The sequence below is a fragment of the Pempheris klunzingeri genome, chromosome 23 (genome assembly GCF_042242105.1).
Source record: "Pempheris klunzingeri isolate RE-2024b chromosome 23, fPemKlu1.hap1, whole genome shotgun sequence".
Taxonomy (NCBI): Eukaryota; Metazoa; Chordata; class Actinopteri; order Acropomatiformes; family Pempheridae; genus Pempheris; species Pempheris klunzingeri.
The window spans coordinates 12,763,905-12,789,447 of NC_092034.1; the positions used below are offsets into that span (position 1 = coordinate 12,763,905).

Consider the following 25,543-nt stretch of genomic DNA (forward strand, 5'->3'; position numbering starts at 1 on the left):
AGATGGGAAATAGAGCCTATATACTAGAACATATATGACAAATATATACATGTTTTTTTTTTTTTATGTATGTATCTTTTTATTTGTATTTGTACTACATTAAGAATAATAGAGGCCAGTAGTTTTATTTTATTGATTTTAGTTGTTTAAAAAAATGCAATAAATCGCATGAACTAGGATGATCTTTTTGAACAAAAATCTTCTCTTGTTCCAGATACTCAGATTTACTACTTTTCTGTGTTTTGTGCCATAATAAACAGAATATCTTTGGGTGTGTACTGTTTGTTGGACAAAACGAGCAATTTCAAGAAGTCACCTTGCATATAGGTAATTATGATCTAATCATCTATAATCATCTTATTATTCATCATGGAATAATAAGATGATCATTCACATTATTGTGAATAATTATTAGATGTGTCCCTAGTTTATATGTAAAACTTTGGGTTCAGACTTGTCGTTGCCTTTTGATAAACGGTCAAAACAACTGGCAAACATTACTGCAGGTAAAGTATCATCGCTTATCTTTGCCTGGGGTTGGACAGGAGATGGGTGCTGGGTCTTTGCTGCGGCCCCTGGGTGCATATTGACGTGTAATTAACCAGAAGGCCGTCACAGCCGACCAATCAGGTGTCGGAGGAGAGGCTGCGCCTGGACCGGCTGGCAGCCACAGCGGGGACAGAGCTCCGGCCGCAGCTCAGCCCTGTGGCGGTGACAGCACTGACAGCGACTGGACCTGACTTCACCATCCCTGTGTGTTTAGAGCAAAGGTACAGGAGTTTCTTGTAGCGTCTATAGTGACTTCTATATACAGGGCTTTATAACATTCACTAAAAGTTTGTTTGTTTGTTTGTTTCGTTTCTGTCTGCACTCCCGGTTAGGATGGCTTGAACGCTGTTAAGCTAGCTATGACACAGCATCTTTCTTCCGGTGGTGACTTTCAAATTAATGCCTTGTGTAACCAATATGCCTAATAAGCAACGTTCAGTGAGTCTTTATAGTTTTATTATGAAGGTGAGATTTTTGTGTTTCCGGTCTTTTGGTAACGTCCCCTAGCTAACTTGAGCTGTCCCGATGGAGGATTTAACTCGATGTTACGCTGTCCGGCCGCCTGCGCGGACCGTACAGCTGGTCCGGTACACTCTACCGGCGCCATTCAGTCTGACAGGACCGTTCAAGCACCGTTTTATTGAGAAATAAAAAAAAAACAGTTGACAAATAGTTTGGTGCCGATGAAGGGTGTGGATCCTAAAGTGTGACGCGTTACGTCACCCATAGCTTCCCTGTCCCGTGCTGACTGCGCTGCACAAAGTGGCCATATCAACAAGTGGCATCTAATGCTGCTCCCTCACTGCTGCTCTGACATGTTCGTTTCACCTGTTTCCACTGCAGTTTGCTTCACATTTTCCTCCACCACACTGCAATTCAGGCTCAGTGCGGGGTAGCCTACATCAAAACGTCTAAGTTCCTCAGTTTGAAGTATCGGTTTTGTAGGAAAACGTGTCGAAATTGCTTAGAAATGTCCTCACAAAATAATATTGATACTTAAGTCGATGAGATGGAGTCTTCCTGCAGTGTAGCCTAAGTAGAGTGGAAAATACCAGACTGTCTCTGACATTTCAACAATGTTACCATGAGAGAGGGCGGTTACTGTGTGTTCATGTATTATTAAAACCACAGTGTTGTGGCTCCACGGTGGATGTTTCTATCGAATACTTGTTGAAATTCAGAGAAGTAGTCGTTATGGCACTTTTCACGGAGATCATAACGGCCCTGCTGTGTGTACAGGTTTGTGAATTCCTCTGTAGGACGGTTTTGGTTTGGCTGAAAACAGTTTTTGGAATGTAACAATCATAGACTGTAAAATATGGTAACAACAGGGGCGGAACAGTAATATCTTGAACTTAAAGCCCTTCACCCTTTACCAAAGTGTCTCTGATGGGTCACAGCAACAACTGTAACTGAAAACTAGGAATAGATGTGGTGGATATGTGCTTGTTTTGGTGTCCCCATTTAACAAATCTAAACCAGCATTTCTAATCAGCCTAGTCTGTATCAGGGTTTTAGCCTGATTGTAATTCAGTGTTGGCTTTTGAAATCTAACCAGCAGTTACTGTAACCTGTATAACCAGTCAGCCACTGGCACATAGATGAACTACATCTATGTGCAGAATGAATGGGTTTGCATTATCACCAGCAGCAGCAGCTGTCACTCTCAGAAATGGTTAAAGGAAAACAAAACTGACAAAAAAAAATATTTTCTCTTAAAGTGCAGGTTGGTTCTATAGAATTCATTCTATTGTTTGTCTTTTTGTTTTCCTGTATCTTTTTTGTTTGAATGCTTTTCTGAGTGAAGAAATACCTTTGCCAGTACAGTAATCAAGTCTGTTTTCATTCATTCAGTTCGTTCAGTGTGGCGCTGTTTCCATCCCATCTTGTGCCTAATCTATTTCTGCATCACTTTTGTTCATTTGCTTGCTTATTTATGGAACTGGTTGTTTTGTTGCAGATGGCTGACGTGGAGCTGGTGAAGAAGATGGTGCGGGCCGTCCTCCAGGCCAACAAAGGTGGAGTGTCGCTGTCCCGTCTGCAGTCAGAGTACAAGGAGCTGACCGGGGACCAGATACCTCACAAGCAGATGGGACACAATCAGCTGGACGCGCTGCTAGCCAGCATGCCCTCTTTAGTCCGCATCGAGCGCAACCGTTCTGGAGAGGTGTGTGTGAATGTGTGTGTGGCTGGTGCAGGTTGCTTGATTTGAGTGAGAAGTGTACACATATTCAGAAATAACAAAGCTCAGTAGGAGGAAGGAGCATTGCCAAGTAAACTAAACTAACTAAATGTTTTCTGTTGCCAAAAAACACCAGTGTCTAGTATTTCAGGGACAAAACATCTCCCATAACGTAAAAGCATTCAGTCTAGATTTATTTCGGAGATCTGATGACAAGTTGGTTATCAGTTGGTTGTTACTGTAAGAGCCACAAGTGGTAGGTCTAGGAGTTCAGGAGGTAATAACTGTGATGAATCTCATGTTGATATCAGCATTTGTCTGTCTTCTCTCCAGATGGTGTGTTTTGCGTCAGGCACCAATGATACAGCCCATATAGCCAAGGTGGTGGCTCGTCAGCGCAGCTCCAAGAAGACCGGCCGACCCCACCTGGTCAACACTCAGATGAGAGTCAAACCGTCTGCCCCGCTCGTCCTCAATGGTAAGATTCTGCCTATTTTAGGGCGTTTCGCAAGCATTAACACTTACACAGCTATTTTCTTCTGTTTCTCTTAAAAGTAATTTTTATTGAGCTTGTTACTCAACTATTAAGGATCTAATGGCTTTAACAATACAGGAAGCTAAAGTTTTTTCAGTTTCATTAGCTGTACACGCCACCTGTAATCTTAGAGACTTTCTGTCTTATCAGCCTCTCCAGGAGAATACACATTTAGCCCTATCTAATTATAAAGAAGTTTTTGCTTACATTTAATGAGTATTAAGGTGGCTTTAAATCAGTTAGGTATTGAATTAAATGTGATCGCAGTTACTGCTTTAATGTAAGAAGTATACCTTAGTATGGCGTGTCTTAGAGCTAATTTAAAATCATTACAAATGCCTAATCTTAATGCAAAATCTAAAAAGCGCTTTGACTGGTTGATATTACTAGAAAGGCGCTATACAAATACAGACTTTACCATTTACCATCTTCGAAAGTGGAACCTTTTGGTTCTCAAATGTCCACAGCAGGCTGAAGTAGTCTACAGTTAAGAGGTAGAAATAAATATGGACATTAAAAAGATAGAATCATGAACAGTGTGGCAGCTCTGTGGATAGCACTGTTGTTGGGTATCTTGTGTGTGTTGGACCATTGTGTGAATCCAAACACTGGAATACAATAGTGCATGTTTAAAGGACTGGCACTCAAATGTGAATGAACAACTTCTTGGCTGCATTATGCAAAACATGCTTGACAACATAGCAATGAGAGCTCAGCATAAATATATACTATCTAAGAAAAATTACATGCTAACCAGTAATGTTTCAGTAGGGGTATGGTTGGGTTATAAGATTAGTCTTTGTGTTGCTGTGCTTTTTAGTGACACATTTTTTTCTAAAATTTGCCAACTAGTTTGGGTGGAATGGAAAGCTACCCCAGACTTGCAAAGAACATGAGAGGACATAAGAACTTGCTATAGTAAGTACTCACAACATGTTCACAACATGTTCACTACATGTTGTGAGTACTTACCTCCGCTGGCTGTTTGCACTCTCAGTCAGGGCTGTAGGCAGGATTTTAGAAATACTGAGGTCATGAGTCCAAGGCCCCCTCCCAGGAAAAAATGCACAAAAAGTATATATTTTTTTAATTTGTTTTTTCTTTCTAATATTCTCTATACATTTCATTTTGATTAATGCTGTTTTAAACCATTCATCACACTGCCAGGAATAAAATGATATATACTTATAGTTAATATATACACCAGTGTCCTCTGTGGTAGCTGCTGACAAGAAGAGACAAATTACAACAACCTATTCTGTTAATGTCCTCAGAGTCAACTGAAAGGTCTTTTTGCAATGACTAAAGACCTGGATTTGGCCAGCGGGCCGTTGACTGCATATCTTCACTGTGTAAAATCTCTCCTGTCTGTACATTGATGATGACAGGACAGATTTGGTTTGCTGCCCCCTGAGCCTCAGTTCCTTTGAGTAAATAATGTCAGGGTTACTCTGTTTGTTATCATTTTAACACAACATAATATCAGACCATCATCCCTATAAGCTGTAGCCTGAAAATATGTATTTATCAACCTATCGCTGCATAACAACCACTTAATTTCCTGAATATTTCCAAAGCTTTTCCCAGAGTCCTCCTGGGGCCGGGGCTACAGTGCGGTAGAGCTTAGATTAGAAAGTGCCCAGTGTGTCTGTATCAGTACTGTGACAATGCAACATTAGCAAATGCACTGTGTGGTGCAGCCCAGCAGTTTGTGACTGGCCTGTTTTAACTGTTGCTCTTTGGAGACCTGCACTAAGAATATCACACACACGCTCAAGCAGAGAGATGCACAATGTTCAGGGTTGCACAGGTGTATCAGGTTTATATGTGTACAAAGATTTCATCTTGCATATGCTATTACTGTGTATCCGCACACAATTACGAGCCTTTATTCATGTTTTTCAGATATTATTTGCTCTATAACACAATCAGAAACACCACCACACATTGCTCACATGCAAGCATGCAATCACACAGACCCCACCACACACACACACACACACAGAAACATGCTTGCCGATTTCTTTGTACAGCTCCGTTAGACTGTGATGCTGCAGAATATTCCCAGAGAGCCAGAGAAGGAAGTGGGAGGTGGTAGTGCAGGGAGGAGAGAGGAGGAGTGGCAACGAGAGGGTCGGAGGGAAAGAAAAGCGGAGGGATGGTGAAATGGTAAGGAGGGAGGGGGTGGACAGATGACAGGGGAGGTTGTCAGAAAGAGAGAAAGAGGGAGAGAGTGAGGTGGGGTGTTGAGATTTGAGGCTGATGCAGCCTATAGCAGCTGAGACTCAGCTGCGAGCGAAGAGCAGCTGATTCACAAATCAACCCCTCATCTCTCTCTCTCTTTCCCTTATTCTCTCCTCCGCCACCTCACCAGGATATTGATATTCAGGCAGAGACAGACCAGGGACTGTGTGTCCATGCTGGTGAGGTGACGCGGCGTCTGCTCTCAGAGAGTGTGTGTGTGTGTGTGTGTGCGTGTGTGCGCTTGTCCTTGCTTATTTTTGCATATGGATTTAAGCTCGTATCTGCCTGTGTGTGTGTGGCTGCTGAGTTTCCATAATGTGCACGTGTGTGTCTGGAAGTTTTATTGATTAATTAATTGGTTGATTTATTAATTGATTGACTGCCAGTAGCCCACAGGGCACAAGTAGCATATATATGAGCTAATCTTATTAGAATAAGAAATACATTTTGCCTATTGATGACTTTTAAAGACGTTGGCTGGTGGAGCTGCTTGTATTGTCACTGAAAAGATTTAATGAGATTCAGTAAGAATAGAGGTGACAAGAAAGCAGGAGAAACTTCTAGATCTCGCTGAGGAAAAGAGAGGTGAAGAAATAACTGAAGATAAAAGAAGAGGCAGTGGGAGGAAGAGGTGAAAAAGACAAGAGAGGGTGGGAGTGGAAATGACTAAGGGTTATGCACAACAAGGTATACCAGTGATGTCACTTTGCAGAAATGTGATGTCATGCTGTGCTTGAATGATGTAAGTTGTATGTGATGAAAGGCTGGACTGGTCGTAGCTGTGTTGGGATGATAGCACTCTGACTTTTAGGCTTTTTACTGAACATGCAGTGACCACCACGGATTATAGCTACTGGGTTTTGTAATCATATTAGAATAATCCTGCTACTTGTTACATGTGTCACAAGTACTTTTCACCACTAGTAGTGATGTTACCAGTCTTAACCTGAAGAGATAATTGTTGAGAAAAAACAATCAGCAATAAACATAATCTTTATTATGTATTTATTGATGGTGTAAATTTATAGCATGTGGGCAGCCTTAATTTATATTTGCACACATTCACCCTTAACTGTTCTTAGTCCCCCCCACTCTCAATTGTGCTGTTTGGAGACATTCTACTTCCCTTCAGCTATCAACAGCAGCCACTGTAACACGACATTTCGAAGATCATTTAAGAAGTATTAAAATAAATTGTTCAACGCTTTGTTGCTGAGAGTTAGATGTGAGGATCAATACTACTAATGTCTAATGACTAATGTCATTAACTATTGAACCAGGCATAGATTAGCTTAATTTAATGCAGCATATAAAATGGAAACAAGGGGTAACAGCTATCTTAGCTATCCCCAAAATTCAAAAATACATATACCACCCCTAAAGTTCAGTAATTAACATGCTAAACCTGGTTTGCTTAATCTGTACTTGAACAGTCATGTAAAAATGACCAGTTGTGTTTGTACAGTGCTTTATGTGCTGGAGATGACAAAGTAAAGTACAGTGATTTCCTGGAGTCTCAGCTGGTTTTTGCTCTCCTCCCCAGTTTGTTTATTCCTGAGCTTGAGAGGTGGTGGTAGGCTACCTGTTTCCCCTGCTTTCAGTCTTCATGCTAAGCTGGTGGTATCAATCTTCTCAGCTAATTCTGGGAAAGCAAATAAATAGGCATATTTCCTCGACCTTCCCCACCTATTAATTACACAATTCCATTGGGGGTTTAATCCACACCCAAGAATGTATGCAGAGGACAGTTTTCTCAACTTCTTGAAATGATGTAATTTCATATTTGTGATTTTGTGTTGGTATTTGCTGGATCGCTGATTGGTGCTATAATGTTGTTGCAGATCTACTGATATTGAACTATCTGTGACACTGTACCCTCCAGACAGACACACTGTCATGTCTCAGCATTAGCATTTAGCTGAGTCAGGGTGTGTGTGTATGTGCCTGTGTACTTAAGTCCATCATTGAATTCCCTTGTTTGCTTTCTCTTTCTCTGTGTAGCCAAACCTCAAACCTCACTGAGGCAGCCCAACCACCGCGGGCGAGGCGGAGGTAGAGGAGGAGGAGCCAGCGGCAGAGGGGCGGGACATGGAGACTTCAGACAAGCGAGGGACATGAGGGATGGCCAGTCAGAGGGCAAGAGTGGGACACATCCGAACAAAATGTCCAATCAGAGCATATCCAACAGGAAAGGGAACCCACCTGCAGAAAAGTGAGTGAAGAGAATGATTAGGGGTTAATTAGGAGAACCTCAACGGAATTATTCACTTACATCACTTTAGATGATTTTATGGTGTTTGAGATCAGACAAAAACAGTCCTTTATGCTGTGAGGACTCTAATGCAAAATATGGATTTTGCATTCAAAATAAGATTTGTTGGAGGACTTTAGTATCAAAAGACAACTGCAGCTCACTCTCCAATGCTGAAGCTTGGTCTCTTCATATTTGTGGGATTTTATAGCACAATTACATGTGGAAGTCACCAACCAGACGTCTACACTACTTAGGAAATCCAAGTAGAGGAATGTGGAAATGACTAACGTGCTCAGAAAAGTGAGGTCTCATGCCAAAACATTTTCTGTAGATTCACTCTGCAGTGCAACATAGGATACTTTCAATTGTCTAAGACAATTACAAAAATCCAAAAGTTATTTTGTGAAGATCATCACATATCTTTGACCACTTTCTTATATTTTCTCCACCATCCAGTCCAAACTACAGCCACAAATCAATGAAAATCGTTGATAATCTTATATGTCCTCCATTCTTTCTTGCTTTCTCTCTGTCTCTTTCTCTATATCTGCCCACCCCCCCAACCCCCCCACCCCTTCTCCTCCCACCTGTGTGGTCTGAGCTGAATCAGAATAGGCTGCTGGTGAATGGGAGCCTGGTTGAACTCTGGTTGGTTTCTGAGTGCAAACAGCCTCCCTGCTGCTGCTGCTTATTCAGCACCCGGCCGGTGATGTGCTCTCTAGATTATTCTGGTTCTCTCTCTGCCTGTTTCTGTCTGCATCTTTCCTCCCCTCACTCCCCCCCTTTCTGCCTCTTTTTACTTTGTCTCCTCATCTATGTTTGGTATATTTTCACATTTTTGTTCTCATACCCATCCTTCTTCTCTCTCTTGCACTCACTGTGAATTCATTGGTAGATTGCTCATGATTATGCTTTGATCCCCCCCTTGCTGGTACAGTAACTGGCCCAGGTCTATTTTACCTTTTCTAAAATCAATACTTATTCCAATGGACATTGGCTTTAGAGTTTCACATTCACATTGACCTGGATTGAGTTAAAAATCTGATTCATTGTTATTGAAGAAGCCATCTAGAAACATTGTTAGATATTATCTATCTGCATTGCTTGAACAGTGAATCACGATTAATTCAGCTCATTGACTGGTTCTTCCACTTCTATCCATCCATGGCTCTGTGCGTCCGTCCACTGTGAAAACAACTGACATCAGTCCTCTATCAGTGTAACCACGGGTGTCCAGTGTGCTGCTGGCCCTCCACAGCACAATGGGGCGGCCGGGTGGGAAGCCTGGTGTGTTGGCAGGGGACACGAGACCAGAACAGGGGGGACGTGAGCCCTTTCTAATCCCTGCTCTATTCTCTGGTAGATTAACGCTTCTAAACCGACACAGAGTGAATCAGCACATCTCTCTGTATCCCTCTAGATCTTCCATTAGACAGTAGGCTGGCAGGCCAGCGTTATCATCATTTGTGTGTGTGTATGTGTGTGTGTGCATGTGCACTATGGGATGCAGGGCAGCACAAGTGGTAAATTCAGCAAACAAAATGAAAGAGCCACATAGGATTTAAGTACCTTCACTAAAGTAAAAACACAGGAGAAATGAGTGGAAGAGGCTAGTCTGCACCTGGAAGGCAGAGTCCTGTGGGCGTTCTGTAAATGCTGCCTTCGCCTGGGGAGAGCACGTTGTGTGATAAGCCAGCTAGCTCTTGGTGACTCTTACAACCATCCTCCAACAGAGGTGCTCTCATTCCAGTCACAGGTTCCTTTGTCAAGAAATATACAATAATGGAAACAATATCAAAACAAAAAGTGTCTTCAGTCTAATAATCTCCAGTAAACAGTCTGACCACAATCTAGAGCCTGGACATCAGTCTTCCCCTGCAGATACAGTTCTCTCAGCCTTCATGAAAATAGATGTAGACATTCAAATTTCCATGATTTCTGAGCACTTTAAGGACTTCTTTGATGTCTCTTTGCTGAAGACCTTGTGATCCTGGCCCTAAGGATTTAGAATACCAAAAGTATTGAGCATTTTGATTTCATCTCTTAGAATAACTTTAACTGACAGGCACTGATTGCGCCACCTCTGATCTTATTGCAATACATTGCACGGTCTTACATTTTGTACTGTCAAAGTTGCAATATCTCTTATTGCATACTACAAATGTCATTTCCATTTGAAAAATACTTCCCCATTGCCACCAGTGAGCACCTCAACATGTCTTCTACTGGACAAAAATTACAGTATAAAGCCAGTTGGGGTCATTGGTTTCCCTCAGGAAATCATAAAGTATAAGTAAAATAAGAATTTGTCTCAGCTCAGAGAATCATCAGCAATGGTTGATCCTGCTGGAAGTTGTCTTCATCACCAGCCACAAAGAAAAACAAATTTAGGTCAGTGGAGTGCACAGATTGGTGGCATTATGTTCTGTGATCTATGTTTGGTAAAGTCCTTCAAACCTTCCCACAGCCATTTAGTGTCACAAAGTAAAAAGCCTGTTTACTCTGTTTATTGATTGCTTGCTTCCATTATTAGCTGTGTATCGGGGTGAGCCAGGAGGTGAGACTGAAGAGAGACAGAGACAGGAATGGGGTAGACAGGCTGAAGCAAGAGAAAGGTTTAAACAAAGCAAACAAAGGTGGTGCATCATTGAGGTGATTGATCTGAACAGCAGTCCTACAAGAAGAAATTACAGAAATTAAAATCAGTTGAGCTATGTGTACAAAAAGCTATCTTATCATGTATTCTCAGTTTGTTGTGGCTAGGTCTGAGGGGTAGCCTCTGATATGCTATATACACTGTGCATGGTAGTATACAGTGTGCTGTATCTTACGACCCATTGTTCTAGAGTCCACTGGGAATGAGACAGCTTGATTAATGGGTTGTCGTTGTGAGCACAAACCAGAAAAGACTTTGTGTTTCACTGAACTTAAGCAGGTTATCTGGTTAGACTTTGAGATGTCACTAGAGTCCTGTTTGAAGATCTCAAATTGTACTTGGCCTGAGAAAGCCCATAGAAAGTTATCCTATTCATTGCTCTGTTCTCTTATGTCCAGGTCAGACAAGAGGATGACCCTCCCGTCACGGTTTCAGAAGGAGGTGCATGCTCACCTTTCCAGAAACTCCCAACAGACTGGTCGTAAGTAGGACAGGCTGCCTTTTGTTACACTAAAAATACATTTTGTGTAGCTTTTTGTCCTCTAAAAGAACAGAAATGTTGTCAAGACCTGTATTACTTCAGTTAGTTCAAATCCTGGCCAGCTGCTCTAACAATGGCCAGAGGACATATAAAACTTGACAAAGGAAAGGACAGTTTTCACGCCCGTCCGTCTTTCGTGATTTCTTGATGTGTAAAGGAAACAAACAGCAACCTCATTTCAACTGGTTCTCTGCAGACATGAGCTGTATTTTAAAAGCTTTAAGTTAAAGCAGCTACCAGTGTTGTTATGTCTGACCCTCTCTCCTCTGTACAAGTCTTTACTGAGAGTGTGTTTGTTTTCGTGTTGCCTGTTTGAAGATGGTCTGTATCGCCTGGGGAAATGCGCTGGAATGTAATAAACAGCACAGCTTTGAGGCACATATGTTGAAGGCTCCAGACATTTCAGACATTTTTATTTCAGGCCCCTACTGACAGAAGAGACTGTTAAAGTTTGATGCTGGCTGCTTTAAGAGCCTGTGCTTCCTGCATGTAAAGTGTCAGTGAGGAGGAGACCTGTGCTTCACAGACTCCTTGTCTACCTATCTTGCTCATTTGGACGTGAAAACAAGCTCTGGTCCATTTTTCATCCTTCTCCAATCTTCCAGCATCCCTGAATCTGAATGAGAGCCTCGGCTCGGGGAAAGGGAAGCCCTACAACCCTCAGCAGGTCCAGGGACGCATCAGGGAAATCCTGGGGAAGTACAGTAATGGGTTCTGGGTGTCGAAGCTGCCTCAGATCTACAGAGAACTGTACAAACAGGACCTGCCCACTGAGGCCATCAAAGACCTGGAAACCTGGACACACATATGTACTGTATGTTGCTGTAGTTATTTGTTACAGTTATTATTAGTAGTATTATAAGACAAAAGATGTAAACTTCGTTCAAAGTTCTTAATCTATATTGCCTACAAAATGATTTGTGATGAGACCTTTGTATTTATTCTTCTAGGTGGAGAAAACCTGCAGCAGCAACCCGTCAGAGCTGCTTCTCTACCCCGCCAAGGAACAGACCACCACCATCTCCCCCTCAAACTCCACCTCTGCCCCTGTTCCGACTACAAACACCCCCACAGATAAACCCCTGAATTCCCCTGCCCAGCAGAGACCCCCCAGCACCCGTCTGACTCGCTCTGGTTCTCACTCTCCTCAGTCTCCACCCTCGTCCTCCTCGTCCCCCAGCCCTCCCTCTTCCCCTGCCACCCTCAGCCCCGACCTGAAGCTGAAACTGGAGGAGCTTCTGGTGAAGTACTCCAATGGCCTGTGGGCCCACGCTCTGCCCAAGCTCTTCCAGGACACTTACAAAGTCAGTAACACTTCGAAACACTGTCATATGCATGTTGTTATTGAATTCAGGAGCTGCACTAAAATGTATATACTTTTAATATTGTATTTAATTGTATTTTCACAAGACCAAACTGCCTGGGAATGTCCTGGAGAACCTTCACCTCCTCTCCGACATCTGCACCATCGACTACCCGATGCCTGACAACCCTAAAAGGGCCATCTTGTACAGGAGGAGCAGCAGTGGAGGAGGAGAGGATGAGAACTGTAATAGGAGGAACTCTTCGGCCAGCGAGGAAGAGCTAAGGGTGAGGCAGGAGCTGGGGAGGAGGCTCAGCAACCAGGCAGTGCCCCCTCTGCTGATCCCCAAAGAGGAGTACCCCTCTGTACTGGTGGTGGAGGCCACCAACACCAATGGAGTTATACTCAGGTAGGAGAGGGCTGTATGTGTGAATGTGCTGTAAGACTAGAGGTGATCTGATTATTAACAGTTCATAAATCTCTCACTGCCTGTCTCTCATCCTCTCTCAGGTACATTGGTGAGGGTTACTCCCAGGCCCAGGAGTCCATGGAGGATGAAATGAGAGAGTTTTATGGCCTGGACAAAAGCAGTCCATCTCCTTTGTCATCTCCATCCTCGGGCCAACTTGTTGCTGTCAGGGCGGAGGAGGAGGAGGAGATTCTGAGGGCGCAAGTCTGTGAGGTCATGACAGACAAGGTCAAGGTGAGAAGTCAATGGCATAACCAAGGACACTACTCATTGAAGGCTAAGTGATGGATCCAAGATGAATGAATAAGAACATTGCAGAAGAGAGAAAATCAAATGTGCCCTTTAGGGCAGAGGATCATTTATTTAGAAAATGGGGAATGTTAGCAGGTGAATTGTGGGATCCTGAGATGAGAGGAAATATTATTTATTATCCCTTTTTGCATTTGTCTTGTATTTGGCTGTGTAGGTGCACTATGTGGATCATGGCTTCTCAGAGGTGATCAGCAAAACCAAAGTGTTTGAGCTGCACGAGAAGTTTTTCAAACTGCCTTTCCAGGCGACCAAGTGTAAACTGGCAGGTGAGTCTGAAGTGAATCAGCAAAATGTCCTCTAATTTTGAATTGCTTTATCCTTCTTGTTTGTCCCTCTTATTTCAACCTATGCCATCATTTTTTGGTCTCCAGTTAAAATTGATGCAAGTGTGTGTGTGTGTGTGTGTGTGTGTGTGTGTGTGTGTTTGTGTGCGTGTCCAGGCCTGGAGCCATTCTGTCAGGAGCCTGCCGTGCTGAAGAAGTTTGAGACAATGGCAAGTGGAAGGATCCTATTGGCTGAGATCCTAGAGAGAGGGCAGACCCCTCTTGTGGTCTTGTACGATACATCGCAGGACGATGATGTCAACATCAATGCCGCCTGCATGAAAGCCCTGCAGGACAAGACGCTAGCCAGCCCATTACAGGTACAGGAGAGTTTGTATATGCCTGTGGTTGGATCAGTGTGTGTGCGTGTGTGTGTCTGTACAGCCCACTGAACTCTTATGGCTGGCTCTCCTCAGGTGAACAGCGCCTATATGAACGTGACTGTGAGCAGCGTCTGCTCAGATGGGACCATCTACTGCCAGCTGCCCTCCAGAGGCCTCGCCAAGCTGAATGAAATCCTGGAGAATATAGAGACATACTTTCATTCACAGGTTAACACCACGCTACATGTGCCATAGAGCTCCATCATTGATCAAAATGAACCACACTGTCTGGGTTACTGATGAATTTGTTACAATGAACACAGGCATGTTAGTTTATTTTGACTCAGTGCTACATTTGTCATCTTGGTGCCATAAATACTCACTTCAGCACCAACTGTGTAGTAATCCATGGCAGAAAGTAGTCCCAGACAAATGCACTATTTACTCCTGTTTAAGGAATGTATGCTCTACAGAGAAAGTGAAACTATATACTTTAGAGGAATTCCCACAGACTTGGGATATGGGATAAAGTGACAATATAAAAAATATGTCATCATTCTTATCCTTTAACAAAATCATGATGGTGCAATTAGTATAATTACATTAACAAATAGAACCATAGCTATGAGGACAACACTGACAGTGATGTTTTTCAGTAAAGAACGACAACTGGCAGGGAATTACTGTAACTGTAGGAGGAGGAGTGTTGTGAAAGGTGACAACTCCCCTACAAAATCTATATGAAACAAACACTGTAGTCCAATTTAGGTTGTTTATTTCATTACAGATCTGTAGGCCCACTCTTGGTCTGGAGCTACACCTCTATACTTATTCCAGTCTTCAAACACTTGACAGCCCATTTCATTTCCTTGTCTGTGGTCTGTTCTGTCTTATCTTTACATGCTTCCCTCTATTAAGTTCAATCAGTGCAGCCATTGAGCAGCATATGCGTGTTTATTAATACAGGCTCACTATTTCTAAATAGGGTGCACACACATGTGATGCATACTCCTGAGTGGAAATGAGAAGAGGAAAATATATACCTTCCTTGTGATGTGCTCATGTGTCTCCTGAAATGATCATCTGACCAAAAGCACAGCAAACAGAGTAGACGCACACATCCGTCTTCAAAGCCTTTTGTGAATGTGTTTGTGCTGCGTTGCTTCTTTCAAGCGGAGTTGTGGACAGATTGAGATTAGGCTGATAATCTGGAGTTAAGACATTGGCAAGCTACTTAATCTGTTGGCAGCACAGAGGAGCTGGTGCTTTTTCTAGGTGTGCCACTGCTGTCCTCCAAAGCTCATAGATGCAGCTCAGTAACACTTTACGTCAGTGTTTGTGTAAGCACAGTGTGGAGTCTGGTAATGTATTTTACTGAGGCGAGAGACTTCATGCAATCTTGCATCAGTCTAGAGACAGTGTGTCTGAAAACATCAAGCATGCAGACTTCACTGTTTATACATGCAAATTTCATTACACTCTTCATACGAATGATCACCATAAAGTGGAACAAACCGGATGGTCTGGTTTTGTTTTTCTAGTCAGAAGGAGGGTTCGGAGGGTTATGGTAGCCCATAATAAAGAGCAGCAACATGTATATTGTCTGTTAGAGCACCTCCCTCTGCTGGTGTTGGTATCTTTGTCCTCAATCAGCTGTTGTAATAAATGTAGAAGTGGAAAGGTAACATAACTCTTTTAGGATTAAATTAATGGCTCATAATTCTAAAGTATACTTTAATACTTCATTCTATTAAACATCATGCCCTTTCCGTTTCAAGTAAGTACAGATCTAAAGTCCTAATCTCATTGCAGTGTACATCTGCAGCAGACTGGGTGGACCTGTGAAATGTTTCTGTGAGCTTTTATAGTATCATTTTATTGCAGTCATAAAGCAGCAGTTACACTTTGTAACCTCACCAAACCAGAGGAAGTGGAGTCAGATTGAACAACAACAGGACAGTAATGGTTTCTTGATGATTCTTCTTTCTGTCCCAGGTAACTTCAGAGTTCCTGGTATCCAGACCTTTCTGTGGGAAAGGATGTCTAGCTCGCTACAAAGGCAAATGGTCCCGTGTAGAGGTAAGATGGCACTGTGCTCACACTGTGAATTATTTAAAAAATCCATGTGTGATTGATGTTGGCCTGACAAATAGGATAAAGTCACAACTGCACAATAGAGGGTACAGTAGGTGAACTTCCCCTGACAGCCACGATTTGAAACTGACAGAAAGACAGCCATTACATAGTCCATACCTCTGTATATCAATTGAAAGCTATTTTGTAGATTTTGTTCGCAGTGGCAGTCCACTACATGATGGTATTAGGGCCATTGTCATTAAAGCTGGGGGAGTTGGTTATATTAAAAGAAAAAACTTGAATAATCAGACTGCAAAGTGTTATTTAATCGGCCATCAAGTTTTTTTCTCATAAATCTATAACTCCTCCCCGGGCACCATAATACATAATAGGTCCTACTTATAATGATAATAATGATTTGTTGACATCTTTTCAGCTGAAAACATAAGAGCTTTCACTGTCTGTGTTCCTGTCCTTAGATCACCAACCTTCACGGCAGCAGAGTGCTGGACATCCTGTTCATTGATGTGGGTGTCCAGGCTTCTGTAGAGGTTTTTGAGCTCAGAGAGATCCCACCATCTTTCCTCCGTGACCTCATGGCCATCCCGCCGCAGGTCAGCATCTATGCCTTTTGAAGTAGAATCTTTCAAAGTGGATTTATGTTTCTGTTACTGTTAGGATAATCTGTGAAAATGACATCCACCAACCTGTGTTTAGGCTGTGAAGTGCTGTCTAGCAGACCTGGCTGTCAGTGTTGGATCATGGACTCCAGATGCTGTCCAATGGCTTCGAGAGAAAGTGCTCAACACCACAGACTGTAGCATGAAGGTAAACTGCTGCCTGTCCTTCTCTACATCTAAATATACAACCTTGCTACATCATCCCTCCTTCTGTTTTTCTTCTTCACGAACCTCCACATTCACTTCCACACTCCCCCCAAGGTCGCCAAGGTAGACGAAACCAAGCGCTGCATCTATGTCCACCTTTTCACTGACAAGAACTTCCACGACCCGGCTCGCAGCCTCAACCATGAGATGGCCCAGTCTGACCTCTTCAAACAGCAACCAGATGTTTTCCTGACGAGCCACAGGTTTCTGCTGTTATACTCACCTGTATTACTCTTTCAATACCTAGCTAAAGTTAGGATTTAAAAGTGTTACCTTTTAGACTAAATTTGCATGTTTGTTAATATCATTTTACAGCCCTGCCAAAATCTCCACACTCACTTCATCCACCAAGACTTCCAGCACCAGTGACTCAACAAACGGGAGTCCAACATCAACTTCTGTCCCAGCCAAGCCTCATCTCAGGAGGGCTCTATCAGGACCCAGAGGGGTTGGAGGGGGCAACGCCACCACCACGAGCCCACCAGAGACACCATCATCCCCCTCACCCTCTCTTCAGCTGCCACCACAACTAGAGCTGCCCCCAGCAGGTAATGAAGGTAGTGGAAACCTCAGTTATTAAAGACAAAAATATTACAAGGCACGGAATCAACCATGTATGTATTAGTGCCGTTCAGTAGCCTCGAAATTCACATGCTCACGTGTTTTTCTCAGGAAACAATGTGGACGTCTATGTATCCGTGGCGTGCCATCCAGGCCACTTTGTGCTGCAGCCCTGGAGAGATATGTACAAACTGGTGGTGTTGATGGGAGAGATGATTCTTTACTACAATAAAACTGAGGAGAAACCGCTCAACATAGAGAAGAATCAGATATACGCTGCTAAAGTGGAGAACAAGTGAGTTAAGCAATAATAATATGTTGTTTCATTCTATGAAAACAGTGAGCACAACTCTCCAGTTGTGCTCACTGTTTTCATCAAATTATGTTGTCAACAATTTCCTCCAGGATAAATAAAGTCAGTCTTATTCTTAAGACCCTGACCAGTCTGGATACTCTTTTAAACACTGACAGTTGTGGCTCAAAGGAAGAAAATTGTTGTGAAAATTCAATAACAGGCCAAATGGAAGCAACTGTGCCCTGCCTAAATATATCCACTCTTCCTCCTCCTTTTCTCTCAGCTGGCATCGTGTGTTAGTGAAGGGAGTTCTGACCAATGGTTTGGTGTCGGTCTATGAGTTGGACTACGGTAAACATGAGCTAGTCAGCTGCACTCAGCTCAGACCTCTGATCAAAGAGTTCAGACAGCTGCCGTTCCAGGGAATCACTGCTCAGCTGGCCGGTGAGTAGAGTGGACATTATACAGTCTGGTGGCTGCTCCTGTCCAAACTCCTCAGGTGAAGTGTAACTATACTTAGTTACACTTCACCTGAGGTACTATTATTCAACTCTCTGGAATTCTCTACCATATGAATGAGGTCTGCTAAAACAGTGTCTTCTTTTATTAGCAGAAGATAATAATAATAATAATAATAATAATAATAATAATAATAATACAAACATTTCCTCACATATTAATATTTTATATAGAAGACATATGATGAGCTTTTAAAATATTAGGCATGTCTTATTCTGAGTGGTTCATAAAAAATAGAATTAGCTCTGCTTCAACCAACTATAATGGACCAGTCACAGGCTATTTTTCTGCATAATTAGAACATTTACATTTGATATTTGAAGTTCATTTTGCTGATAAAATGTCTCTACTTATCACTTCTACTTATACTTCTGTAATGGAGTATTTTACATTGTTGTATTGCTCTGTTTTACTTATGTAAAGGAAGTGCTTCTTTCACAAATCCCAACCTCTTTCTTTAATGCGGCATTAAATGCTAACATTGCATTATTAACACTAAAGTGAGCTTAACCCTCATACCTGTCTCCCTGTAGGACTGAAGCAGAGGCAGTGGTCGGAGGAAGCTTCCATCGTTTTCAGGAACCACGTGGAGAAGAAACCACTTGTGGCTCAGCTGGAGGCCATACAGGAAGCCACTAACCCCTGGGATAGGAAGCTGACGGTCTTCCTGGTCGACACTTCGCAGGAAGAGAAGGACATCTGGGTGCATGACATCATGGCTGAATTTGCTGACGAGCTGACCAATGAGCTGTAGACAACAGAAGATCATCGACGAGTCTTACTAGCCAAGCAGTCATCCTGTTGATCAATGAAGACACTGTGAGTTGTGGATAGACAAAATAGGAGAAGCTTATCCATCTTTATCTATCTACCATTTAGGGGGACAGAAAGAAGAAAGGAGTGAAAAGGTGAAGGAGAAGTTGCAAGAAGAAGGGAAACTGAAAGGTTTGATAGCATGTAGAGACTGGCATTGACAGAAAGGCAGGAGGCAGTAGGTGATGTAGCCACTTGCTTGTTGTGTTTTGGGCTGTACATCGAAGGATGTTGTGATGTGATTTTGAGTGACTGCAGTGGACATTACACCCATGCATGATGTCTGTCCAACCTTGCCACAAATACTCAAAACCTACCTTCAGCATACAGTAACAAATCTGTAAAAGTCTCACAAAGCTGTGGAAATGATACAACGTGCATTCTGATACCTTTTGGTATGGGCTTTAATCCAAAGCATCTTCCCTTACAGCACCGTGAGTGCATCCAGTTTTAGTGTGTGTCATCCTGGGGACGCCTCATTACCCTCAACCCTGCCAATGTGAGCACCATGCAAAGCGCACAAAATGTTAAAATTAGGAAGTTCTCTCACGCTGGGAAGACTTATATGCATTTGTTTACAAAAAAACCCTGCTTTTTGGATGGTATTTCTGATCGTCTTAAAGTTTACAAAAGTTAGAGCAAAACATTCCCCCCAAGAGGAGAAGAAACAGACGAGACAGTGAGTCATGGGAGGCGGACGTCATGAAGCTAAGAGCCTTTGTTTTGCCCATTCATGATTTTCAGGTTTGAGACAAAATTTACTTTAACTCAAAGACAGAGTGCAATATCTACGTTCTTGGTGAGTGTCATTTTATGACAGCTTTTAGCACATACATGCTGACACAGTCTGCCACAGAAGTTAATGGGGTCTGTGAGGAATGATATATTTAATGTGACATATGTTGTTTTTACAGCTTGAGGATGAACTGAAGGCTGACAAAAAACAGCAAAGTTATATTGTTGCAACTGTGAACAAATAATGTGACTTTATCAAGTTTGTTTTGAGAAGAAAAACAACAGATAAAATTCTGACTGTGCGTTAAAGCCCACTCCCCGACTCCTGTGACAGCAGTGCCTCGTCCATCTCTTCTCCTCCTGTGAAACACTGATTCCAGTGTGACTTTATGCTTTTCAGGAGTTTTTCTTGTCTTACAACGAGACTTTCATTTCAGCAAATTACATGTGCTGCATGTTGCAGATCTTTCTGAATTGTGTGCGCATATAGTTTGATGTTATAATAATAAGCAGATTAAGTTACCAGTGGTGTTAAGCTTTCAGATTTTCAAATAGAAGATAAGTTCTGCTTCTGGATGGTTCCAGTGCCACCATCAAACATGGGCCCGATGTGGGATTTTATTCTGAAATGTGACTTGCACCCCTACACCGTGGTTTTTGCAAATGCTTCTGTAATACTAAAGACAGTAGACCTGACAAAGCTCAAAGCTGCATTGTTGTTAACAATTGACAATAAACTTAATTTATATTTAACTTATATTATCTAGAAGACATTGACATTATCATTTTCATTTTGTTTGACCTGGAGGTAATAAAAGACTTGTTTTTGGAATAAAGTCTGTTTGAGAGGTTTGAATGTGATCAGTCCATTCAGTTACTTATTATACTGTATTATATTACAGTAGTGTCATGTTGTTTAAGTGAAAGTCAAGTTTAGAAAATGCACATCATTTTTATTAAAATAGCAAAACATTTCAATTTTATTTACATATTATTTTACTGCATTAAGTTCATGAATCTACCAAAATAACTCTTTCTTTACAGCATCCAGTTGATGCCATACATCATTTTTACAGTTAGCACAGGCACACATTATGTCTATACCTACATTACAAACAGTACCAACTTCTCAGTGTCTGGTCGTAGTTGTATTAACTATGTGTGGAATAATTTAGACGATTGAGTGTCCTTGTTGTCAGTCTTTTCAGCAGCTAGCGAATGGACAGCATCATCACAAACTCTGAAGAGGAGGAGAGAGAAGACAAAACAGAGTGGAGTCAGTGCTGAGTTCATCTGACTTAACAGCAAAGGGCCCGTGGTGTTTAGAGCCTAGTGCACATGCAGAAAATGTGAAAGATTCTTTGTATCGTCTTGTTCTCACCTTCAAAATCAATGTTTCCGTCTGCATTTATGTCCAGCTCCTTTAAGATCTCCTCCAGTTCTCCTTTCTTCAGCTTCTCCCCCAGCAGCGTCTTGATCGCCTCCTTCATCTCTTCCTGGTTGATCTTTCCATCTCCATCGAGGTCAAACTTTTAAAATCAAAGTGTAGACAACGCAGGAGGATGTTTGTTTATTTGTTATAATTTATCCAATTAATAATCAGCTCATGTTATATAACCTTTTCTCTCTTCTAATGTAGTAACTTCGTGGACTGTTTTACTAATGGCTGACTGACCTGTACAAAGGCTGATTGGAGCTCTTTGAGTCCCAGCATGTCAGCAGTCTCTCCCATCATCCTGGGTCCCATCAGTTCAATAAAGTCCTCAAAATCCATTAACCCGCCCACTGTGGAGAGCAGAGACATGAGTAGCCAGCAAAGGGAAAACGGGCTCAGTGGCATTCACATCCTTCATTTATTATCATTATTATTTATTTTGAAAAATAAACTATTCAAAATTGATGCATAATGAATATTTCATAGCCACTGTGTGTTTGTATTCTGTATATTTCTTAATATATTGTATATTTTTTGTCATCAGCTCACTTCTCATCTTGATTTGTTGTACTATCTCCAGCAGCTCCATTTCAGTGGGCATGTATCCCATGGTCCTCATGCACTCAGCCACATCTTTGTAGTTCAGGTATCCATCTTGATCGTAGTCAAACTCTTTGAAGGCTTCTTGCAGCTCTGTTAAGAAAGGTCCGGGATCACGAAGAGTTCCACAAGTGGTGTATCAGGGCAAAATACTCGAGGATTATACCACTGCTGCAGATTTACAAATTTAAAAACCCAAAAGGGACAAATTTACTGTAACAACCAAAATGTCAACTTTTACAATCCATGAAGACTTTGTTACTGAATGTAAGTGTGTGTTCTTCAATTACAATATTAGAAGAAAAATCTGTTTCTGACATGCATTGTAATGTCCATGTGTGATACAGTATTTTACTCAGGGTTTTAGGCTTAGAGATTGAGCTGTGGCAGCGACACTTACCGTCCAACTCAGCCTGAGCTAATTCTCTCTCCTGCAGAAACAGTAATGAAACACACGTGGAGATATGAATGTATTTTTGTAATTTAGAAGATCATTGTACACTTTCCAATACTAATACTAAAAACTACTGAGTATCTTGAAATGTTTTTTTAATTTGAAAACAACTGAACTGCTTTAAATGTCAAAGATTCATAACATTTAGAGCAATACTAATGTGTAATAAAAAAGGTCAGTATTTTTTAAGGTGATCCACCAGGTGTTTGCTCTTCATGTGGATAACCCTAACGAAGTGAGGCAGTAAGCCTCAACTCATGAGCCACTAATACTACAGACACACACCAGGCTTAGTGACAGCAGCTCGAGAAAGATCAGGAACTAAACTGTAAGAATGCTGTCAGACTTCCTCCTCACTTCTCACTCTGATGTCTGAGTTGAAGAAGCTGGTGGTGAGCAGCTGGGTTGTGTGTTGTAAATGGGGAAAGAATGAGGGAACTGGTGTTGAAGGTAAAAAAGAGAAATCACAGTTCAGCTTTAGCTTCAACTGATTCAACAGTGCGTTGCAGCACAGGTCAAAGGTCACAGGACAGCAGCAGAGGTGAGGTAGCCAAGGATGGCCACATCCAGTGCAACTACACAGTACATTTAAATCCCAAAGTGTGGGTGTCAGCTACTTACCGCCCCGAAAACACTGTTGAGCACAGAGTTGTAGACTTTGTTCATACTCTCAGTGGATTTTTTGGATTTCTTTGAAGATTTCTTGGGTGATTCAGAGACTGAAGTTGCAGGGGAATCCTTGGGGGTGCCATTTTTGCTACAACGTGGAAAAATCAAACAATAAATAGCAAAAAGAGCAAATGCATTCCTTCCATGTCAACACCTGGATTATACAGTGAAAACTTTTCCCAACCATTCAGTGCATATCAGCAGAACCTTAGCAGACCGTTTTTTCCCCTTTCGTTGTATTTGGTGGAAGGCCAACTGAAGATTAGACTGAGGCTTTGCTAAAACTGGATTGTCTGTCACACAGAAAACAGAAATTAAGCATGAATCTAACCGTACCCGTCTGTTGAGGCTGAGTCGATAGACGAAGTGGAGAGCGTCCTCTCTTCTGCCTTGGACATGCTGTGGATAGACAGGAACATAACATTCACTCTGCATGTGCTAGTTACAGTGTAGTCATGTCACCTTTGATTTCCCAGCTATCTCCATCATCTTAGATATCAAAACTCTGCATGTTTCTTACCTTGATTCCCTCTCCTAAATGATGAGAAAAGAAAACAAGTAGAGCAGCACAGCTCCTCTCGTCCTCCTCCAGCACTGTGATGGCTGCACTCTATCCTGCCTTTTCTGTTTTTCCTTCTCCTCTTGACCTCCTTCCATCAGAGAGGCTTAACAGGTAATTACCTGGCTAAACGTGCAGCCAACGATTAGAAAGCACAACGTGGAGCGGCAGTGTGACTGATGTGACCCCCCCCCCCCCAGTCAGTTTCCTCCTCCTTCAAACCCCAGCTTTAGGCATCTTTTGCAACTGCAGTGAGCCTTTAATTTTCACAAGGTTTTCCCACTGGCCCTTCAGCCTTGCAGGGCTGATTTTCAGGTTTTCACTGGCTCTGCAGTGGTGTTTCTGGTGGCTTTGATCATTGGGAGGACACAGAATTCACATGCTGGCTGATTTAAACACTTGAAAACATATTCAATCACATGCATAAACTCATGCCAGTGCATGCTCTTCATCCAGCAGTGCTGTCAATAAAACTGCAGGCATGTTACTCATAGATCCTAACCAATCAGAGACTTTATCAGCTCTAATTTTCTGTTCATCACTCTAAATACACTGTAGAGTTAGTCTTTGTCATCCTCTCTTGACCATGTTTTTATCAACAGACCCATAATATTTCCAAAGCAACACACAGACGTGTCATGGCTGCAGAAAATGTGTACTTGTCCTTTAACCTCCGAATCCTGCACGGCGCACGTGCGCTCCCTCAGCTAATTAGTTTTTCCCTGATGTCTGATGTGACCTGATGTTGATGATGCCTGTGCTCAACACAGGCAGTATTACTCTTTATATTAGGAAAGGTGCTGGAGCCTGGACTGTATTTATGTGGAACACATCGTTTCCTGCTGGAGGACAAACCTTTAGCGGACCGGCTGTCATGTCGTCAACGGCGGCCATCAACTTTCTTCATCCCAGGTGAGTTTGCCGACAGGATAAAAGATATGAAGTTTATGTAGCTTTTAAAAACGAACTTGTTTTAAACCGTTTTGTACCGACACAGTTGCACTTGAGGGTGATAAAATGTGACTTTTTTTTTTGAGGTAACTGTCATATTATCATTTAAACCGCCTGTTCCTCCCAAAGTACGACACCAATGTTATTTTCCACCAGATGGCGCCAAAACTCATTAGGTCATTTGTTAACAGTGGAGCAGCTGAAATAAAAGCGGGACAGAGTAGAAGAAATGTTTTGGTAACGTTATTGGAACTGTAGTTATTAATAGTCATAGTTAGACATTTCACTTTATGACACTAAAGATATGACAGGGTAAAAAGACATTTATATCCGATTGACAAGAGCTGTGACACTGTTTACAGAAAAAAAAGTTCACCTCAAGGTGTATTTGTCTTTACAGCTTGAGCACTTGGTGTGGAAGTTAGTATGCACACAGTATGGACTTAACTCTTTTCAGTGCATGTGTCAACCTGTCCCTTTTCTTAATGACAAAGTATACCAAAAAAATACAAGGAACAGGAAGGAATGACGTCATTACACAAATACTTTGAATAAAGGAGTTTTTGCCACTTCTTCTTCATACACATGTATGTACACACATTTACCTTCTCAAAACTTAAAAAACATATTCAGATCAATCAGTCCGAGAAGGAAAAATTAGTCTTTCACAACAGGTAGACATGTGCATCCTGTGAATGCCTGCAAATAGTTATTATTACGTTTGCATGTGGTCACAAGCCAAAACGGTTTCGACAAAATATCCCCATTTCATTTTATATGCAACATATATGCAGTATATTACTTATTACTAATTATGATACATGTATGATTTTACAAGCAGTGTTTTTTGTCTTGTGTTGTTCCACTCCTCCACCGCTGGGGGGAGACATTAGCTACACACTGTCAAGCAGACCACAGTCGAGGTTTTGTCCGCCTTGTCACAACCCCTTCCCCTACCTGCTCTCCTTTACCTACCTGCTCTCCTTTCCCTACCTGCTCTCCTTTACCTACCTGCTCTCCTTTACCTACCTGCTCTCCTTTACCTACCTGCATTTTACAAATTCCACTGTGATCATACTTCAGACCTGATTTCTCAAGAGACATGTTCTAACAATAGTGAGAGTTTCCACGGAAAAGTCCCGTTGCACACGGAAGTGTTTTTGAACTGTGTGTACATTCACATGTTCGCTCTCTAAATAGGAACAACCTTACATAATCCCTTACTTTCCCCAGTAGTAGACACTAGCCACCCACGTCATGCCAAAACAGGACAGACATGACTCACGCTGAATCCAAAA

The 25,543-nt window shown here is 42.1% G+C and overlaps 2 protein-coding genes across 3 annotated transcripts; one reads left to right on the plus strand and one right to left on the minus strand.

Annotated features, from left to right (window-relative positions):
* Positions 1-679: 679 nt before the first annotated feature.
* Positions 680-18,909, plus strand: tdrd7b (tudor domain containing 7 b). 2 transcript variants are annotated; one of them, XM_070854469.1, is made up of 20 exons: positions 680-770; positions 2,510-2,716; positions 3,065-3,209; positions 7,512-7,722; positions 10,819-10,901; positions 11,567-11,775; positions 11,912-12,265; positions 12,372-12,673; positions 12,775-12,967; positions 13,200-13,311; positions 13,486-13,688; positions 13,785-13,919; positions 15,687-15,770; positions 16,247-16,381; positions 16,485-16,595; positions 16,709-16,857; positions 16,970-17,211; positions 17,327-17,510; positions 17,794-17,954; positions 18,563-18,909. In XM_070854469.1, exons 2-20 carry the CDS (start codon positions 2,510-2,512, stop codon positions 18,781-18,783), a joined length of 3,441 nt encoding a protein of 1,146 aa, XP_070710570.1. In that variant the 5' UTR covers positions 680-770; the 3' UTR covers positions 18,784-18,909. The 2 variants fall into 2 exon arrangements, with proteins under 2 accessions (XP_070710570.1, XP_070710571.1); XM_070854470.1 differs by having other exon boundaries at positions 16,970-17,202.
* A 1,832-nt stretch (positions 18,910-20,741) lies between these two features.
* On the minus strand, positions 20,742-23,133 carry LOC139222971 (calcium-binding protein 2-like). The gene is made up of 7 exons (XM_070854893.1): positions 23,072-23,133; positions 22,688-22,823; positions 22,013-22,043; positions 21,562-21,705; positions 21,253-21,362; positions 20,959-21,106; positions 20,742-20,817 (listed from the first exon to the last, which is right to left on the minus strand). The coding sequence occupies exons 1-7, from the start codon at positions 23,131-23,133 to the stop codon at positions 20,789-20,791; spliced, it is 660 nt and encodes a 219-aa protein (XP_070710994.1). The 3' UTR covers positions 20,742-20,788.
* Positions 23,134-25,543: the final 2,410 nt, after the last annotated feature.

Coding starts and splice junctions, on each gene's coding strand:
- tdrd7b (XM_070854469.1), top strand. CDS start 2,510: ATGGCTGACGTGGAGCTGGTGAAGAAGATGGTGCGGGCCGTCCTCCAG. Junction 13,689..13,784: donor CGCTAGCCAGCCCATTACAG/GTACAGGAGAGT, acceptor GGCTCTCCTCAG/GTGAACAGCGCCTATATGAA. Junction 13,920..15,686: donor AGACATACTTTCATTCACAG/GTTAACACCACG, acceptor TTTCTGTCCCAG/GTAACTTCAGAGTTCCTGGT.
- LOC139222971 (XM_070854893.1), bottom strand. CDS start 23,133: ATGTCCAAGGCAGAAGAGAGGACGCTCTCCACTTCGTCTATCGACTCA. Junction 22,044..22,687: donor TCAACAGTGTTTTCGGGGCG/GTAAGTAGCTGA, acceptor CTGTTTCTGCAG/GAGAGAGAATTAGCTCAGGC. Junction 21,706..22,012: donor AGCTCAGGCTGAGTTGGACG/GTAAGTGTCGCT, acceptor CTTTCTTAACAG/AGCTGCAAGAAGCCTTCAAA.